Source organism: Lynx canadensis, chromosome F2 (genome assembly GCF_007474595.2).
Source record: "Lynx canadensis isolate LIC74 chromosome F2, mLynCan4.pri.v2, whole genome shotgun sequence".
NCBI lineage: Eukaryota > Metazoa > Chordata > Mammalia > Carnivora > Felidae > Lynx > Lynx canadensis.
In genome coordinates, this window is record NC_044320.2 from 58,469,716 (window position 1) to 58,489,398 (window position 19,683).

General features: G+C 35.1%; 1 protein-coding gene across 4 annotated transcripts in view; it reads right to left on the bottom strand.

The window, feature by feature from the left end:
- HNF4G (hepatocyte nuclear factor 4 gamma) overlaps nt 1-19,683 on the bottom strand; it is a 129,275-nt gene that overhangs the window by 25,163 nt on the left and 84,429 nt on the right. For 3 of the 4 annotated variants that reach the window (XM_030304419.1, XM_032591943.1, XM_032591942.1), the window contains exon 3: nt 1,086-1,257. In XM_030304419.1, the coding sequence (XP_030160279.1) occupies nt 1,086-1,231 (146 nt within the window). In that variant the 5' untranslated portion in view covers nt 1,232-1,257. Of the gene's footprint in view, nt 1-1,085; nt 1,258-4,132; nt 4,290-19,683 lie in introns of those variants that run through there. The other variant, XM_030304417.1, reaches the window with a different exon arrangement.

Here is a 19,683-nt window from a genome sequence, read left to right on the forward strand (position 1 = left end):
CAATGGCAAAATTGTGGCATGACAAATATATTTAAAATTTTGGGACTGAAAATTTAATTTCATTCACTGACATCAACAAACTACCAAAATCATCTGCACTTTTATAATTTTGTTTTAAAAGACTCAGGCTGTGAGATGTTGAAAATAAAATTATTACGCAGAAAAATACACAGATTGGGAATCCATTTACATATAGATTTAAATATGTCTATTGGTATGTGAACATGTGGTAAAACAATAAAGAAACACAAAGAAAAGCCAAACACCAAATTTCAGACAGTAGTCACCTCTGGGAGAGAGGAGAGAAAGAGAAAGTGATAGGGGAGGTGGGTTCACTAGATGCTTCAACTATATTGATCTAGGTTGGGTGGTAAGTATGTGGGTTTTTTTAATACATTTGTGTCTAAAATGTTTCATAAAAAAGATCCACGCTGTAGGAACGCATCCTGCACAGGCACCCACATATCCTCTTTTCTTAATGAATTCTTAAAAAAAAATTTTTTTTAATGTTTTGTTCATTTTTGAGACAGAAAGAGAGAGAGACAGAGTAGGAGCAGGGGAGGGGCAGAGAGAGAGGGAGACGCAGAATCCGAAGCAGGCTCCAGGCTCCGAGCTGTCAGCACAGAGCCTGACACGGAGCTCGAACTCACGGACCGAGATCATGACCTGAGCCGAAGTCGGACGCTTAACCAACCGAGTCACCCAGGCGCCCCAAGAATTCTTTTTTTTTTAAATGTTCATTTATTTTTGTGGGAGAGAGAGAGCATGGGAGCATGCACGTGCATGAATGGGGGAGGGGCAGAGAGAGGGAGACAGAGGATCTGAGGCTGGCTCTGTGCTGACAGCAGAGATCCCAATGCAGGGCTGGAATTCATGAACCCTGAGATCATGACGGTGAAATCAAGAGTCAGAAGCTTAACAACTGAGCCACTCAGGTGCCCCCACATATTACTCTTAATGTAGCTTACAGATTTTGTTTGTAGAGTTACAGAAATATGAAAGGACTCATCTTCTTCCCTTCCTTCTTGCACACCATTTTGAAACGCCTCTAAAGATAACTTTCTTAAAAGGAGCATCTCAAGTACCTGCAGGAATAAACGTGACTCTTGCGTATGCTGCGTCTGAAGAAGCCCTTGCACCCATCACAGCTTGACGCTCCATAATGCTTTCCTGTCGCTCTGTCCCCACATATAGCACATAGACAGTTGACACCATTGTCTGTGGTATTCATACTTGTTGTCTCTGGAGCAGAGCTCTCTGTTGAAGAAAAAGCAGAGTAGCCTTCAAGTTAATACTAAGTATTTCTTTGTTTAAATTACCCTACTAATGATTCACAGGCTCAAAACAGTCCATTCCTTGGCTTCTTGGAGTGCACCAGGGGTGTCCTTTTAACTGCTGACCACTTCTGCCAGTCTCCATTCCAGTTTCCCTTCTCATATTTCTGAACAGTAAGCTTTGGGATACCAGAGGTCTAAGTCCCTCCAAATATACTCTTTCCCAAGGAAAGCTCATCCAGTCACATGATGTCAAATATGTGTATGATGAAAAATCCCCAGATTTTATCTCTAGCCTTGATGCCTTCTGTGAGTATCAGTCTGAAATGCCCAAATACCTATTTAACAACTTCACTTTGAAGTTTAATAGGAATTGCAAATTAATGTATCAAAAAGACAACTCTTTGTTTTTCCCCTGAACTTGTTCTTTTTCAGTCTTCCTTATGTCAGTTAATGGTACCCAGTACTTGGGATCAATGACATGGTAGTCTTCATTGGATTCTCTCCTTCATTGTTCGTATCCAATCTAATAGTCCATGTTTGGAACACATATAAAACCATGACTTTTCGTCCTTTCACCAAGGCAAGTCGTAAGCGATCGACGATCATCCTTCACTTGGATTACTGCAATAGCCTCTTATCTAATTTTTCTATTTCCACCCTTGCTCCCTCCTCTACTGTTTGTTACCCCAAAGTGCTCTTGGAATGAGAAATTTGCCTCCTATTAGCCTTCTGCACCCAACCCTCAGAAACAGAATAAAGTTTATACATCATGTAAAGCCCTGCATGGTAAAGCCCCCTCCTACCTCTCTGATCCCATTACTTGGTACTACTTTTCATCCTGTTCGCTGTTCTCCAACAATGTTGCCTTTTTTACTCCCTTGAAGTCTGTTCCCATCTCAGTCTTTACATTTGCTGTTCCTTCTGCCGCCAAGAAACGTTCTTCCCCAAGGATGCCTGTGAGCTGCTCCAATCTCACACTTTTCTGTGAAATAGTCTCTGAACACCCATCTAAAAGAGTTAGCTCTAATCTGCCCTTCAAGTAGAATCTAGAACCATGCTTATTTTTTTAAATAGCTGCTTCGTTTTTTAAAACTATATTACGTATGGGTCTCTTCATTTATCGCCCCTCTTTAACTACAGAATATAAACTTCATGATGTTAGAGAATGCAGATCTGTTGTAGGCACACACCCCCGTCTTCCAGCTCTCAGAACTGTGCCTGGTGTAAAGTGAACACTTAATGCATAGTTTTGAAGGAAAAGACTTAAAAACCTCCACATAAGTGTTTTCATTTAAGTATTTCTTAAATAAATCAATATAAAATTGTATGAAAATATCAACATAGTAACAGCTCATCATATTTTGAATATAACAAAAGGTAAAATTAAAGGTTGTGACATCCGATTATATTCTGTGAAAATACATATATTCTACTTACTGATACTTTTGAGTAGAAAGACATCACCATATATAATTCCCACCAATGAGAATAGGTTTAAGGGTTAATCATGTGACATTACAGAGTTTAAATCTAGGAACTTTTCTTTTGGTAACATAAATAAAATAGATATTAGGAATATGGCAGCTAGAAGTATCAGGATTGATTATATTCTAGGAAGCTTTTGGAAGTAGGAAAAAATTCAACTCTTGTTTCCAGTTTAATGCTATACTTAATATATTGTTAACAACATTATTCTAAAACAAACAACATAGACAACACTTGGAAAAGTCAGTAGTGTTAAATATTTAGGGTAAACCTGCCCTTACTATTTAGTAATCTACGGTCTTTTAAAAAAATCATGATTAATCTGACAAACCCATTATTAAATGTCTCTAATCAAATCTAAACATAAGGAAGAAAAATAGTGACTTCCTAAGATTTGAACCTAAGATTACATGTTCTTTTTAATTCTCTTTGTGCTAAAATTTCAGAATTCCTTTTCTGGTGGTTTAAAAAAAATTTTCCAACTAATAAACTATTGTTTATTTAAATATAGCAAGAATAGCAGTTGTAAACTTGAGGAGCATAGCAGAACATTACCATATCCTGAGTACAAGATACATTCTCAATCCTGAAGTACACACACACACACACACACACACACACACCCCCCTTTCAAAGTATACATAATTACCGGATTTTAGTAGTTCTAACAATTACAGCTAATCTTGGACAAGATTTTTACTTGAGTTAAAGTCTAAATACAAAGTCAACAGTAAACTGTTGTATTTATTATTCAAATCCGCGAACTCTAGACAATTCATGCCTTCTTTAAAGTTAAAATGTTACAGTAGATAAATACCAAGGGCTCTGTGAGGCTAAACATTAGCCTGTCAAGTAGTAAGGTTATAATATAAGCCTTTATTTCCTTTCATATTGTGTTCAGTGTTAAAACTTGATAGTCATTTTAAATGCAGTTTCTCATCAGTAGTCACTGAGAACTAAAATGACAGGGGGAGGCAGCCAGTAAAGCCTCCTGCCTTCCGTATGTCATTTTAAATACTGCATAGAAAATGTACTTCACAGCCAATCTGCCAATATTACCTACTGCTGTAATTTACAGTAAATAAAGTAATGCTGAAACTGTTCTTTTTACTCTGACAGGCCCATGACAGAATTCTGAGGTCACTTTATTACACATAGCTTGACTCTTTAAAAGCCTCCACATAAAATAGCCATAGCATTCTTAATTTAAATTTTGTGATGAAATGCAAAAGCTCAGATTTGTGGTCTTAAAAAACAAGCTCCGAATTCTTCAGCAAGAAAACTCAGAGCTACCTCCTGAGCGGTAGCTCACTTTTAACCCTCCCGTTATACCTACTTTTCTCTATATCTACAAGCAGATGAGAACTCACCGTTTGAATTATATAGAATCTGCATAGTTTCAAACTCCAAGGTTGTATACGTTGGGTCCAAAACTTCACTGTAATTTGCCATATCCATGTCCAGTATTGGTTCCGATACCCTCATCATTGACTTAGGAACACACATACAAGTGGCGCCACAGGCCAGCGTGTGTGATGGCTGTTGGGCTTTCAATCTGTGAGTGATAATCCAAAGTTAACTGTAACTGAGTGACTTATGCGCTGCCGTGGGAGGAGCTGTAAAACTGTAAACTCCTCAGCAGGCCATATTCTGCTCATTTCTTTCTCTTTTATGGCACACGAAAGCAATTCCTTGTGATAATCTTGGAATGCTTCGTGGAATCACCTTATCTGAAGTGCTTAGTGGACTAACATGATTTCCTAAATTGATTCCCAGTAGACAATAAATGATGTCATTAAGTAGTTAAAAATAGAAAAGAGAATCTCTCAGTCTTCAACAATTTATAACAGGATTTATCCCAGGTAAGGGGCTGAAATCACATACCACGGATTCTAAAAGATGGGACTTTACTGTGTCAAGACTATAAGTTAACACTTAACATAAGCTCTTAATTTCAATTTTTCTTACTGTACAATAGAGCTAACTGTGTTTATGTTGTAATTTGAAGTGACAGGGATTTATGATATGCTCAGTAGCAGCCTGGGCATTACCCTAATATGGTTTAACATATCCTCCTTAACTATCTACTTATGAATCTGTGTCCTTTGAATGTTTGTAAACTGCCCAAGGACAGAACTAGTAAAGTGGCTAGTATATTGTGGGCATTCTGTGACTAAGAGCTACATGATTAAGGTATCATTTCTTCTGACTTCTGACAGCTATTACATTCTAAGCCTTACACGGAAATAAACCTATCCTTAACGTGTGCGTCTACACATTCCCATCATCCACCTTCTAATATCTAGCATCCACATGGCACACTATGACTTTTGCAAGCACATGTGACAAGGAGAATTTAGAATTCAGGGAACATTTAGAAGATACTAGCCAATGATTATATTTTACTTCTGAGAATACGTCTATTGATTTTATCTTCCAAGAAAGAATTCCAGCCACATTTACATTATAAACACAGAATCTCATTTCCTACATTTGTTAAAGATTCCTGCAAAGTAATATTTCTTATTCAATTTCTTAATACCATAAGCCTTGTGAATATTGCATCTTAAAAATTATTATCTTTTCCTCTGGGAAGGCTGGCCTCTTAAACTCGAAACTATGTGAAGCATTTGTTGATGAAAACAACAGAGTCACGTTAGCAACCAAATTCATTAAATCAAACAGCAATCACTGGAATTGTCTACTTGCCTTCATATTCTGTAGCACTCTTAATTGTGAGGATGATATCTGAGGGATACATTTAAGTGACTGAGTCTCTTTAGTAAGAGCTATTGGTAGTTATTCAGTTTTTGGAGAAGTGGACAGCAAGCGAATCCCGTGGTTTTCATTCTCATGAGGCAGTTCCTACATGTGGTGAAGTAACACAGACATGTTTCCTGTGTCAACCAAAGCAGTGAACTGTGCATAGCCCACCATCTTTCCCGTCTATGTAGTAACTAAACAACGATGAGGAATGTCACCCGTGAAAGTGTACCGACAGAAGGAAAAGAAGAAAAGAAAAGGGTAGAGAGTTATTCATATATAAGATTCAAATCACTAAAAGAAATGTGACTACAGCTCAGGAAAACAATACTATCCTAATTTATTGTTCTACTCCATCTTGTGCCTAGGGGTGCCGTCGCTATTGGATCAGTGTTATTTCCTCAAAGGGGAAAGGAGCTACACATTCATCTCAGCACAGATCCTCAAGTAGTCACTAGCAATTAATCAGAGCTAGCTTTCAAGATGAAACCTGTTTCTCATCCATGTTATTGTAAATCATTTTCTTCATTTTATAGAGTAAAAACTTGAGAATTTCCAGAAAATATAGCAGATTCAAATAGCAAGCATATCTCCTCAAATGGGCAGTTTGTCTTCCTAATGATATTCAGATGTGGAAACACCCACAGAGTCCAGTCAGCCTCAGTCTAGTAAAGGACAGACTCTCTTTAGGTTTTTTTTTTTGTTTGTTTGTTTGCTTTTTTTGTTTTGTTATTCTCAAAGAAATCACAAAGTACAGAAGTCTTCTTTTCTTCAATGCGAGGATTGGTAACTGGATGGCAAATAAAATAATTAAAACAGAATTGTGAAAACGGGTATCCATACTTAATAGCATATTTGACTTGAATATGTAAATTGCTCTTTTCAACACATTTTTACATTTTTAAAATGTTTACTTATTTTGAGAGAGAGAGAAAGAGCGTGTGAACAGGGGAGGGGCAGAGAGAAAGAATCCTAAGCAGGCTGTGAGCTGTCAGTGGAGATAATGTGAGGTCATAAGATCATGACCTGAGCCAAAATCAAGACTTGTACACTTAACTGACTGAGCCACCCAAGCTCCCCTAAATTGCTAGTGTTTTGTTGGAAAACCAAGAGTTTTTGTCTGAATAAGAACCCACTGCTTGTGATTCTTTATTAATTTTTTGTTTGTATAAATCTCTGTCTTTGATGTCTAGTTTTTTTGTCTTAATGGAGGAAAAAAGTCAAAGCTATATGTAAACACTAAGTGCAGAAGCCTTTTAGAATTTTATACTTTTTCAAAAATATTTTATATGTTTTAATCAACTTGCTTTTATCCACTTCCAAAGTATTTCCCTAGGTTTTTATTGGGGAAAAAAAATCTCTTTTTAATACTCACGTTTCATCAGATTATGCAATGTTTAACTAAAGCATGATGAAATAATACGCATAAATGATATAACCATGCTATGTAACAAATACAGTTGACCTTTGATAACTATATATAGTTGGTGAGATGGTCAGGGAACATTGCAACACTCTTCACAACAGCCAAGGTGGAGACAATAGAAATGTCCATTACTGGATGGATGGATAAAGAAAGTATGCTATACAATAAAATACCATTCAGCCACAAAAAGGAATAAACTATTGATGCATACTACACCAAGGATACACCTTAAGAACATTATGCTAGGTAAAATAAACCAGTCACAGAAAGGCAGGAACTACATGATTACACTAATATAAGAAATCTAGAGTCAAACTCATAGATTCAAAAAAATGAATGGTGGTTGCCAGGGACCAGGGAAGGGAGAAATGGGGAGTTGATAATAAAAAAGTATAAAATTCCAGCTAAGCAAGATGAATAAACTATAGATAATCTGCTGTACAGCATTGCGACTGTCAATAACATTGTACACTTAACAATTTGTTAAAAGAGTAGATCTCATGTTAAGTGTTCTTAGTAAAATAAAATAAAACAGATTTATGAAAAAACTCTAAACTACATCATGGGAAAAAGATCAACCTTATTAGTAATTAGAAAAATGTAAGATAAAACAATGCTATTAAAACAAACAAAAAAAGTGTCTACTACTTAAGGAAGTTAGCCCATCCTACAAACTAATTAGTGTGTTCCACAAAGGAAGTTGAAAACCTGAGTTAACTCAGGGAGTTGGCTAAATGGAGATTAAAGTTTTTGTCGTATTGATTTTAACATGAGATAACTTGTTAAGTAATTTCTATTCCTCCTTATGACCAATCCCTTTTCTCTACTTCTAAAATTAATTAGGCTAAATTCAGAATATTTTTATTTGCTTTAAGAAGAATAGGGAAGGACAATCAGATGGATGAGAAAGAAAAGAAAAAAAGAAAGAAAAAGAAGAAAGTGTCACAGAGAAACATTTAGTCATGGTTACTTTTAGAGTTTTAATTATGCATCACAATCTAAGCAAGTATCACATTCTTTAGTATTTTTTGTGTTTTCCACTCAATAGTGATTGTGGAATTTTCATAATTCAGTAAATGTGATTTTTGGAAACACATCCATGGCATAATTGAACAAAATAAAACATAATTTAATTGTATAAACTTTAGATACATAAAACAGTTATGGTATTTGTATATTTTCACATTAACATTCATTTATTTTCAGGAAAAAGACAAATGGACATCACACAGGGAGTCTTTAATTCTTGTTTCCCCAAGCCCTTCTTATGGGTAACATTCATTAAGGCTACATTAGATTAAAAGCTTAAATCGTTATTAAAAAACCGTATTAATTTTATGTCTAGGTGACATAGAAACAATTATCCTACATAAATGGGTTTAGTAACCCTATATTCAGCATAAATTTATGAGTACTTTCAAGCTTACTTTTAAAGGTTTAATTGGGGAAAACATCAAATATTCATGCTAATTCCTAAGGCAGTAATTTAGAGTAAGTAGCATACATTTTCTAAAGTAGAAATATATTAACTTAATCTAGGCCTAAAAATATAAATATATATGGTAAACTATGACCTACTGAAAATCTCTCTTAACAGAGGTCACTTTGTAGTAACGTTCTAGAAGCTGAGCAAAATGTTACTGTTCTTTAGTGCGATATCATGGTTTGTAGGCAAAGATGGATCTTCTTAGTCCTAGTCAAGGCAAATACCCCAGACGGAAAGAGAATATTACTTGTAGCTAAAAGGCCGATTTTAAAAAGCACAACTAATGTTCTTGAGAAAGGTTTCTCTCTTAGCAATGGTTTTCTAAACTGACATATGAAATATGGTATTTAAATTTCTTTAGAGCAACATAACGAGATGAAAACTACAGGGTGTTTAAAGGAGTGTTATGCTAAGTGAAATAAGTCACACAGATAAAGACAGATACCGTATGTTTTCACTCTTATGTGGATCCTGAGAAACTTAACAGAAGACCATGGGGCAGGGGAAGGAAAAAAAAAAAAAAGAGACAGGGAGGGAGCCAAACCATAAAAGACTCTTAAAAACTGAGAATAAACTGAGGGTTGATGGGGGGTGGGAGGGAGGGGTGGGTGGGTGATAGGCATTGAGGAGGGCACCTGTTGGGATGAGCACTGGGTGTTATATGGAAACCAGTTTGACAATAAATTTCATATTAAAAAAAAGAAGAAGACATCAACTCAATTCACTATTGACTCAAGATACTAGTAGAAACATTTCTATCTTATCTGGAAGACTATTAAGCCTGTTAAATTGTTCTATACTTCATATTTGATTTAATCATCCCTTCATAGCATGATTTAAACTAGAACACAGCTAATAAAAATCAAGGTTATTTTCATAAAAGAATTTTCATGAAAATGATTTTGATTTTTATTCGCCTGTGTTCTAGTTTACATTCCATAAACAATCTTCATGAGAATAATTTGGGATGTTAATATCAATATTAAAACAGTTTATTTTGAAGTCAGAGTTAATAAAATTTGTTCTGTGATCATATTTCTTTGAGGTTACTTTTCATTACCAAAAATACTATATTAATCCCCAAAGCACATTAGTAGTCCCTCTTGTTTCCATATTCCACCTTTTCAAGTAGGAAGATTACACAAATGCGATCACAAACGTGAATAACCATCCACATCAGCTCAGTGTGGTTTTCAATGGAAGGACACCATTATTAAATGGAGGATCTGCCCAGGAAAATGACTTATTAAGCTACTTTTCACATCTCAAAAATCACTTCATTAAAAAAATCATTATTTTCCTTGCTGCCACTGTCTTGACCTGTGATTGCTCTTTTGAAATAGAAATTTTGTGTCTTCTCTCTACTTTAGTGACAAAAAACAGGCGTTAAAAAATTAAAACAAACAAAATAGACATTTGAATCTTCAAAGCAAGCTGTTATCACCGACACGCAAAGAAAGAAGTTTGGAATTGACTGTAATGATGGGATTCTATTTTCAAAGAGCTTCATAAATCCTCTCTTAAAGTCCAGATTATATACCATTTTTATATAAACAAAAGCTTTTTGTCTTTTTTGGCCTTGTTTTTTTTCTTTCTTCTTAGATCTAGCTGACGACCATGCAATGAGCAGCAGAGCCAAATAACTCATTTAATCAAAGCCACTCCCAACATTAAAAAATGCCTATTATTATTATTTTTGAAGCACACTTGTATCTTAAAATTGCCAAAAAATTTTAAAATTTAAACTGAACTTCTATAGATTTTGTTTACATATTTTTATAAATCTCTCTTTAATTACCCATGGCTCAATTTCTGTTGCTTTTTAAAAAATGTTTTATTTATTTTTGAGAGTGAGAGAGAGACAGAACATGAGCAGGGGAAGGGCAGAGAGAGAGAGAGGGAGACAGAATCCAAAGCAGGCTCCAGGCTCTGAGTTGTCAGCACAGAACCCAATGCAGGGTTTGAACTCATGAACCATGTGATCATGACCTGAACCCGGAAGATCATGACCTGAGCTGAAGTCGGACGCTTAACCAACTGAGCCACCCAGGCGCCCCAAATTTCTGCTGCTTTTTAATTCATGACTGTAGCCCAAGGAAACAATTGTAAATCCTTATTTTAGATCCATCTTGTATCTGATCAATGAAAATAGCTCACATCACTACTAAAAGATGCCATTTGATAGTAAAATCTAAATACATTGCACAAAGATACACAACACCTTATGAAATAGCTGACTTAGGTTAAAAATATGTTGCTACTTGGGGCGCCTGGGTGGCGCAGTCGGTTAAGCGTCCGACTTCAGCCAGGTCACGATCTCACGGTCCGTGAGTTCGAGCCCCGCGTCGGGCTCTGGGCTGATGGCCTGGAGCCTGTTTCCGATTCTGTGTCTCCCTCTCTCTCTGCCCCTCCCCCGTTCATGCTCTGTCTCTCTCTGTCCCAAAAATAAATAAACGTGGAAAAAAAAAAATTAAAAAAAAAATATGTTGCTACTCTTTATAATATTAGCAATTACCTCAACTATTCATATTTTTTCCTCTAAACTATTCTCTCAACTGTTCATATTTTCTCACTAAAACATCAGCTTATGATTTAAAAATAGTTACACAAATAAATGTAAAACCCCAACTAAAGAAGAGTGGAAGCTGTATTAGAATGAAATCAGTTACTGCTAGGATAGACAAAGGGGCACTGCACATCTGAGACCTAAATGTAACCAAGAAAACACTCTGAGTAACAGTGTAGAGGTGATAGGAGAAATCTGCATATATTAAACCTAGCCTCAAGGTCAGTTGCCTTGTGATTCAAAACAGACTCTCCTTTTCAAAAGATAAGGAGCTGATTAGTACTAAATTATTAACTGGAATATAGATTATACTGGCAAGGAAAATAAAAAAAGCCAGGGTATAAGGAACGTTAGGATTCGATAGTCACTACTTCTGCATTTCCTTTTTACAATGGGTATTATCATTGTTGCCACTGCAAACTCAGCAAAGTTGGTCAGAATATTTAAGATCGTGGTGGCATTCTGATACCAAAGTTGCTGCATTATGCAAAATGAAGGGAAGGAAGTTATCAGTTTGGGCCAGTACCTATTTCAAACATGTTCTGAAGAGGTATAATGTTAAATAAAAATAGCAGCAGTTTTAGTATGCTGACTGCACAGTTAGACTTGAACATTTTGAACAAATGTATTGTGATCATAAACTTTAGCATCTGGGAGCCAAATCTATCCATCCACCCACCCATACACACATACACACATAAGAGTTACTGTTTCTTCATGTAAAAGATGTAGTAACAGACCATCCCCACAGTCATAGAGTCAAGAACTCAACCTTCCTCCTTAAAGCTTTTTTTTATCTACATGGAAAAACAACATATCAATGTGATATTTTATGTAGATAAAACTAAACAACATTTGCATCTCCATTTAGTAAAGGTAGGTATATGATTGACTCATTTGAAATGTTAAATATTTCACTTCCTTTTATATAGATTTCTTTTTGAAAAAGCAATTGTTTTTTTGAAAATACCATAATGAAGTGTTTCTTTTAGAATAAAAATACAGAACAAAATTAAAGTGATATTAATAGCAAACAAATATTAACTTAACTTGAACTACACATCGTAGGTAAGGTTGTGGCTTTTGGCAATGTGTTAAGTTTCAAAGTTAACACAAGTTACTATCACTCTCAAGTAAGTAATTTGTAATTGTTTAATATTTAACCTATACATTAGGCTAGTGATTCACAAAATCTGCTGAAAATTAGAATCATCTGGAAAACTTTTAAAGACCTCAAGGCCCGAGTTGCATCATATTCTAATTTAATTAGAATGTCTGGGAGTGGAATCAGGTGTCAGTCTTTTAAGCAATTTGTAGGTGATTCCCATGTGCCACAAAGTCTAAAAGTTCCTGAAGGCATAGACCTTATATTCTTTATTCACTACTGTATCTCCAGGGCCTAGAATATTATCTGCCACATGGCAAACACTCTCCAAATACTTACTGAATATATGAATAAAATAAAGATGCAAATAATTAACTTTGACACAAGACAGCATTCCTATTGAGCATATAAGTACATTTTGTAGGTCAAGCACTTTTGTAATCACTGAGTAATTTTATATGAACCAATAGAGAAAGTCCCTACTCTCATGAAACTTATAATCAAGTAATAATACTAATTATTATTATAATAAATAATAATTACATATTTTTTCATAAAGAGATAATTAAACCATTGTCTTTCCAGTGGATCCACAAAACTGGAATGAAAAATATAATTAGTATTTTATACATTTAGACCTTGAAATGGCTAACTTACTGGTTTGCAGGTAAATACAAATAGGTATAAGTAAACCCTCTTATTCAGTGACTCCCCACTGACTGTCTTAATTTACATTGTTGTTTATCCTTAGGTATTTCAGAGGGACAATGCTGCAAAAACTGAATTGGCAAATAGAACCTTTGCTCCTAGGGGAAATGGGGTTAAATTCCTGTGAGCTTCTGGTCACAATTTTATTAACCAATCAATTTGCAACCTCGCTTTATGTGAGTTTCTGTCCAAAGATCACTTATGTAATATATATATATATATATATATATATATATATATATACATACATACACACACATATATATGTGTGTGTGTGTATACATATATATATCCCTTATGTAATATATATATATGTATATATATATGTATATATTGTTGATCCAGTAACACTGAACTCACAGCCAAAAGCATTGTAACTCATGCTTGAACAAAGCTCATCTAAAATGTACTTTCGCTGCAAGGCACATCACAGCCTTCTTGCAATTTGTAATACTAGACAGTACTTCAGTAGTACATTTGGGGATCATTTTAAATAGCCAAACCACCAACAAAAAGCACAAACATGAGAAAAGCGTGGAATGAAAGATGTGAAAAGGATACTTTTTGGTACAAGAGCGGAAACAAGAAGGCAGAGCATTGTCTTGCATGATCTCAACTGAGAACACGCTTCTGGAGCAATTCAAACTTTTGACCAGTCAGCAGACCCACAAATGACTGCGAATGTACCTTGAGTATTGGTTTTGAGGTCAGAAATAAATTTTAGCAAGTAGGCTTATCTGCAAGCATGGAACCCACAAATGATGAAGATCCGCTATATATACAGATATGCAATTATTACTGAGGTTTTTAATATGCAGCAAAAAGAAAACTATTCATTGGTTGTGTAACATATTAATTATATATTGAAATAAAACTTCCTGAGATTTGCCAAGTCCTTTGTAGTCTTTAAATTAAATATTTAAAAAGTTATGTTTCTGTTACTAGTATTTGGGTTTCAAATGTAAAGAAAAATTTTACATATATATATATATATGTGTATATATATATATATATATATATATATATAAACTTTTTCCCTTTGAGGTTTGTCCATTTTTGTTGATCCAACCTCCTAATGTTTATTTCTTATTTATCTTGTTTATTTATTATTTATTCATTTATTATTTATTTATTTATTTTTCAGAGAGAGAGTGAGATCGTGCACATGTACATGCTGAGGAGGGGCTTAGGGAGAGAGAGAGAATCTTAAGGAGGTCCACACCCAGCGTGGAGCCCATCTTGAAGCTTGATCTCATGATCATGAGATCATGATCTGGGCCAAAATCAAGAGTCAGACGCTTAACTGACAGATATCAAGACCCCCTATAAGTCATTTTATTCAATATAAGAAACCGAACAGTAAGTTTTCAATCTGAAGCCCCTAAAATTAAAAACTGTATTTCTAAATTTATAATAAAAAAAAAATCAGCCAGTAATTTCACTGTGATGTTAGGTTATGATAGTAAATGGAACATTTGTTCAGGCAAACACTGTTACAGTCGCATTAATTAGGGTAACTTAATTTTTCAGTGATAAATATTCACCATGATAGCAGAAATAATGTTCTTCCTACTGTTCTCCCTTTAGCTGTGGTTAAAAAAGAAAAGAAAAGAAAATGAAAAGAACAATTTAGGTTAGAAATATGGACCTCTGGAAAAGTTTAAGCCATGAATATGTACTATTTAAATACATATTTGTATCGAATACTAGGAGCAAAAATTGTTTTGCTTAAGTGTTAAGAGCACATCATAATAATTTTTATGGTATTACTACTATATTTTAAAGTGATTAAAAATTAATAGAATAATTTCACTAGTATAGTCTCTTTCAAGTAGAAAAAACTATTTAGTAAGCTATATACTAAAAAACTATATAGTAAAACTATATAGTACCTGATATATTTTTCACAGAGCTGAAGCTTAAACAGTTTTGAGGGGACTCTTGAAAAGAAATTAAATTTCTAGAAACACACTGCCAAGGCCCTGACAGGGTCCAAAAGGGGCTCATACAACAGATGTGCCTTGAAATTGAAGTTTCATTAGCTTCCCTTGAAATCTAACCCTGACTTACTAAATACAACTGAAAAAGAGGCAACTCCTTTTTCTCTTCCTCATAATACTCATTTTTTTTTTTTCAGTTTGCTGCTATTTTATTTTGGAGTCTCATGCATTTAAAATTACCATCACTATTTAGAAATATGATTCTAAATTTTTATTGCAATGACTCCTCCATTTTAAAATATGATTTTAGATCCTCAATTTTTTTTAAGTAAGAGCTACACCCAATGTGGGGCTTGAACTCATGACCCTCAGACCAAGAGTCACATGCTTTACCGACTGAGCCAGACAGGTGTCCCTGCATCTTTAACTTTTTAATTAATCCTTTTCACCCTAGAATGTTTTTCTGTCACATAGAGTAAAACTTTTCCATAGTATTATAAGTGGGGACCAAAAACTTCAATCTGGTACTATGAGGTCAATAAAATTACCCAGGTGAGCCTCGTTGGCTTAGAGGTGAAATGTCAGGTGCCTTAATCCAAGTCTTTTCAGGTTTCAGAGGTAGTTTGGACATGATAACATCTGACCATCAAGGCTGAAATATTAATGGAGAAGATTCTGGATATTGTCATTGGTTAGAATGACACCAAGAATACTAGAATGGTCAAAAACATCTCCAAACTCTCAATATTATGAAATAGGTCATTGCATATTATATACATATATATAAATATATACAAAGACTTTTATATATAAAATGGAACTCATTTACCCACAGAAAACAAAAAGCTTTCTTTTCTGATTTTCCTAACTTTATCTTGGTGAAATTGTTCTTCTAGTAATAAACACACACACACACACACGCACACACACACACACACACACACACACACACATTTAACAATGACAGCAAATTCAGCCCACTTTAATCTTACTGATTCAATGACCAAGTCAGATTTATCCTAAATAACACATTTTTCATTTATCTGTACCTATTCATCCCCACAGTCTTCCTAATTCAAGATGGAATCACTTCCTGTGTGAACTATTGCAACAGCCTCCCAATCTTTTCACTTGCTCCTTCCTCTCCCTCGTCCATTTCATTATGTGTATTCTATTCTGTATACAGGCTACTATTCCTAAGATACATATTTTATGTTATTGTTCTGATAAAAAAATGTAATGACTCCAACAACTTAAAAAGCATATGACGGGGCGCCTGGGTGGCGCAGTCGGTTAAGCGTCCGACTTCAGCCAGGTCACGATCTCGCGGTCCGTGAGTTCGAGCCCCGCATCGGGCTCTGGGCTGATGGCTCAGAGCCTGGAGCCTGTTTCCAATTCTGTGTCTCCCTCTCTCTGCCCCTCGCCCGTTCATGCTCTGTCTCTCTCTGTCCCAAAAATAAATAAAAACGTTGAAAAAAAATTTAAAAAAAAAAGCATATGATATGGACATAAATACATAAAGTATGTTTTCAAGACTACTTATGATACAACCCTAAATGATGAAATATTTCTCAAGACAATCATTTTAATCGGACAGACTGATCTTGTAATTTCTTGAGTCATTGCTCCTTACTGAGGAAGATGAGGTTGAATATGTAATTACAGAATGTTTTGAAATGGTGACTGAAGTTTCCTTTTACTTGTCTCCAAATTTACAGCAATTCTTTCCAGAGTTATAATCTTACCTATTCATATTCCTTATTGTGCCTAGCACAGTACTATGCATATGTGTAGCATAAATTTTTATTTAGTAAATATATTAATAGGAAGTCAACCCACATGAAATGTGTGTATGCTATAGGTCTCTAAAAGGTGCTCATATCTCTATGTTCAAATTCTAATCTGTGGATTCATGGGAGTGTATAGTTGCAAAACGTTATCAAGCTGTACACTTATGTATCTGTATTATACTTCAATAAAGAGTATAAAAATTAATCTGCTGTAAGATTGTATCTTAAGGAAGTGTTACTATTTCTAGCAGTTTAAGGTAGCCCATATAAAGTATCTTCTATTAAATGTTTTCATTATACAGCACACAGCAGCCCATTAGGAATATTCTTAGAAAAGTAACAGTTATTGACAGTCTCATGAAAATTACAGACAAGCAAATACATAGTTATTTTTTCTGGTCAGTTATAATCAATTAATTTTGTTAATGAAATGTAACCTTTTTACTAAGCTCAATAGTCTAATCAGTATTATGGATTTTAGAGAAGTTTTTAAAAATCCATTGAATCTCTTTCCCGTAAAAAAATCTTCAGGGGTACCTGGGTGGCTCAGTTGGTTAAGCCTCTGACTTTGGGTCAGGTCATGATCTACAGTTTGTGGGCTTGAGCCCCACATCGGGGTCTCTGCTATCAGCACAGAGACTGCTTCGGATTCTCTACCCCGCCCCCGCCCCTACGCCGCTCATGCCTGCGTGAGCGCTTTCACTCTCTCTCTCAAAAATAAACATTTTACAAAAACATCAATAATTCGCTAACTCCTCATATACTACTAGTTTCTTATATACTGCTATTGTATATACCAGCTTCCCCATTAATGTACTCAAAGAAGATTCACACAGATAATTTTCCACTTCTTCATTTATTGCTCATCACTGGGGTCCAAAATATTAGGATAATTAATTTATTATATATCTAGTAGTGGGATCAATGTGTTTTGCTTATATAATTGAGGGAAGAAGAAAATGAATTTTTTTTTTTCGATAGGAAGAAGTGATTGCAGCAATGGGACTTAGGGGCTACTTAGAGAGCCTACCAGAGAATGATGGAGGTATAATGTTCAAATCCTTGATTCTAGAAGGCTGAAATAGCATCTAGGAAAAGCAGGAGGGAGAAGAAATTCATCATCCTGGATTCAAGGAGGTTACCATTCCTTTGCATCTTTGACAGAAAGCTGGAATTCAAAACAAGTCTTTACAGTTCCAAAGGCTTTCCTTTTTTATGCCCTCTGTTTCATGGTATGCTTCAATTCACCTGTCTACCTATTTAAAGGTAAATAACCAAACTCCTTGAAAGTATTTCCATTATATAGGCATGGCGTAATTACACATCTATATTAACTTATATGAAATATTACTCCTGAAATAGCACTTCACTAAAGCTTAGGTGGCATATTAGGATATATATAGCAGGGATTCCCATGAGTGGTGATTTTCCCTGCCCAGGGAAAATGTGAAGATGTCTGGGGACATTTTTTGGTTATGACAACTGATGGGAATAGTGATACTGATACCTAGTTGGTATAGGTCAGAGATGCTGCAAACATCTTACAGTGACAGAGCGATGGCTCAGAGCAAAGAATTACCAGGCCGAATGTCAATAATGCTGAGGTTAGGAAACTTTGACCTACACCTGAGTTATGTGTCCTCACTTAAAATTCAAAAATTTTATTTTATTTTATTTTATTTTATTGTTTTATTTTATTTTATTTTATTTTATTTTATTTTATTTTATTTTATTTATTTTATTATTTTCGAGAAAGCCAGAGAGCACAGGGGAGGGGCAGAGGGAGACAGGAAGAGAATCTTAACCAGGTTCCCCCAAATCAAGAGTTGGATGCTTAACTGACTGAGCGACCCAGACACTCCCAAATTCAAAATATTTTAAATGAGAATCAATAAGAATAATGTATTTAAGCATTCTGAAAATTACAAGAATCAGCTGTGATCATATACTTGAGCCTTTTGGAAATTATAAAGGACTGTTTAATCATTTATTTAAATTTATTATTATGAAATAAAAGTTTATATGAATATATTGTGGTATACTCTAAGCTATATAGTCACAGCCTCTTATACATTATCATAATCCCAGTATCTCCATAGTCAGGCAGTACATTAAAAAGTTTGTTTAATAAATGAATTATTGTATTAGCATAACAATTGTAATTCCTGGGCAGAATCTTTTACATAGAAATCTAAAAAAACACAGCTTTCTTGGTTTTCACTGAAAAAGGACTTTGTTGTCTCCAAAGTTAATTTAATTTTATTTTTTTAGTGTTTATTTATTTTTGAGAGAGAGAAAGCACACACTAGCGGGGGAGGGAAAGAGAGAGAGGGAGACAGAATCCAAAGCAGGCTCTGTGCTATCAGTGCAAAGCTTGATGTGGGGCTCTAACTCACAAACTGTGAGATCATGACCTAAGGTGAAGTTGGATGCTCAACCAACTGAGAGCCATCCAGACACCCTCAAAGTCAATTATAATAAAGAAGTACTGGGAAGGGAGACATACAACAGCTAGGAGACAGGGAGTGAACTGTAACTTAATAATAGCTGTCCGACAGGCATTTTATTTATTTTTTAAAAAATTTTTGTTACCGTTTATTTTTGAGAGACAGAGACAGACAGAGCACAGGCAGGGGACGGGCAGAGAGAGGGAGGGAGACACAGAATCTGAACCAGGCTCTAGGCTCTGAGCTGTCAGCACAGAGCCTGACACGGGGCTCGAACCCAACAACTGTGAGATCATGACCTGAACCGATGTCAGATGCTTAAGCAACTGAGCCACCCAGTTGCCCCAGGAGAATGCGTTTTCTCATCTCTAGGAGAGATTCTCCATCTGGTCTATTTGTTAAAATATTCTGTGTATTCCTACCACTAGCATCATCATTGTAGCCTTATAATAACATTGTTTAATATCAATCTGGTTAGTCTCCATTCATTTTTGTCCTTTTTTCAAAATTACCACTTCATTCTGTTTATAATGTTATAATGTTAACTTTAGAATCCTTGGGACAAGTTTTACCCAAACCTGTAAATAAATTCAAAAGCTTCTCAATTCTTTACACATTTTAGATTTCCTACCCCAATACCTGGTAATTCCATTTACTACTTTTTATGTTTTCTTTTAAAGCACATAAGTA